The 1,462-nt window shown below is 62.0% G+C and overlaps 1 protein-coding gene across 1 annotated transcript in view; it reads left to right on the forward strand.

Annotated features, from left to right (window-relative positions):
* Positions 1-2: 2 nt before the first annotated feature.
* Positions 3-1,462, forward strand: part of RIMS3 (regulating synaptic membrane exocytosis 3) — a gene marked incomplete at its 5' end in the record, with an annotated part of 3,187 nt that continues 1,727 nt past the window's right edge. Inside the window, 2 exons of the mRNA XM_009996339.1 lie at positions 3-195; positions 1,349-1,455. Coding sequence (XP_009994641.1) covers positions 3-195; positions 1,349-1,455 — 300 coding nt within the window. The remainder of the gene's footprint in view (positions 196-1,348; positions 1,456-1,462) is intronic.

Below are 1,462 nucleotides of genomic sequence, written 5' to 3' on the forward strand. Positions count from 1 at the left end.
CCTCCACGGCGGCCGGGAATGTCATCCGCAGCTCCAGCATCAGCGGGGAGATGTTCAGCGCGGAGCAGAGCGCGCGGGGCGGCCCCGACGCCGCCGCCCTGGGCAAGAAGCGCCGCTCCAGCCTGGGTGCCAAGATGGTGGCCATCGTGGGGCTGTCCCAGTGGAGCAAGAGCACCCTGCAGCTCAACCAGACTGGTGAGGAGCGTGGCCCCAGCACCCACGGCCCCAGCAGCCCACCCCCCAAGACCCACCCCAGCTCTTAGGGGGCTGCCCCGAGCGATGCTCCAGCTGCCCACGTCTGACGAAGACACCTCACAATAACAAAATCCCCTTAGAATCCTCCCCAGCACCTCCAAAATCTGGGGCGTTGCTGGAGCTCTGCCAGTGCCCAGAGTCTGGGATCAGCATCCATCCCCCAGCACTGGCCAGTCCTGGCTGCAGGGAGAGAGGGAGCTTGAAGAAAGGACTTGTCAAACTGTCTGGCTCTGGGAAGTGTATTTAAATGCTTCAAATAGCTTTTTAAAGGGTGGGGGAAGCAAAAAGCTCATTTTAGTGCAGGCTTTTTCTCTAGTTACTGCTTTTTCATCCTGGTTCTTGGTGGCATTTCATGATTTGGGAGGTGATTTATAAAGAGAGGATTAATTTGGAGCCCTCCAGCCCTGCACATCCGAGGAGTTTCTGAAGGGGTGGAATTATCCCCAAAAGTGCCAGCATCAGGCAGACCCACACGTGGGAACAGCAGGACTGGGACCTTCCTGGCTGCTGGAGCATCACTCACCTTGTTGGGGGTGCCAGGACCAGGCAAACACTCCCATGGGGGCAGCCCCTGAATTAGGAGGACCAGCCTGACCCCCCGGGGAGCAGCCGTGGTGCCAACACATCCCTCCTGACGCCGTGGGGCTCCCGGTGGTGCCAGGGCTGCTGGCAGTGCCAGGGATGGATGCCCTGGCCATGCTCCTCCTTCTGCCATCTGCCACCACCTGGGACACCTGGCAGGGGGATGGTGCAACTGCCTGGAGAAAGGGAGGCTTCACTGATCAAGTCCATCGGGGGTGCCCGTGGGTGCCTCTCCCCTGTGACACGGGGACAACGGGACATTGATGTGGCCCTGAAGATTTTGGAGCTGGGTCTGCAGCAGCAGCAGCCAGGCTGTGGGCTGGTGGCAGCACATGTGAGCTGAGTCTGGCAGGTCTCAGCACGCGGCGGGGATGGCCGAGGTGCGGGTGTCAGCGCCGTGCGAGGTCCTGCAGGGCTTCATCCCCAGGGAAAACCGTGATGGAAAACGTACCGAGGGAGGGGAGCAGCACCCGGGGAGGCTCCCGGGCTCACCCCCTGTCTCTGCTTCCAGAGGGTGGCCCCAAAAAGCTGCGCAGCAACATCCGGAGGAGCACGGAGACCGGCATCGCGGTGGAGATGAGGACCCGGGTCACCCGGCAGAGCAGCCGCGAATCCACCGCCTGCA

The sequence above is a fragment of the Chaetura pelagica genome, unplaced genomic scaffold, assembly GCF_000747805.2.
Source record: "Chaetura pelagica isolate M959 unplaced genomic scaffold, ChaPel_1.0 scaffold404, whole genome shotgun sequence".
NCBI classification, from domain to species: domain Eukaryota; kingdom Metazoa; phylum Chordata; class Aves; order Apodiformes; family Apodidae; genus Chaetura; species Chaetura pelagica.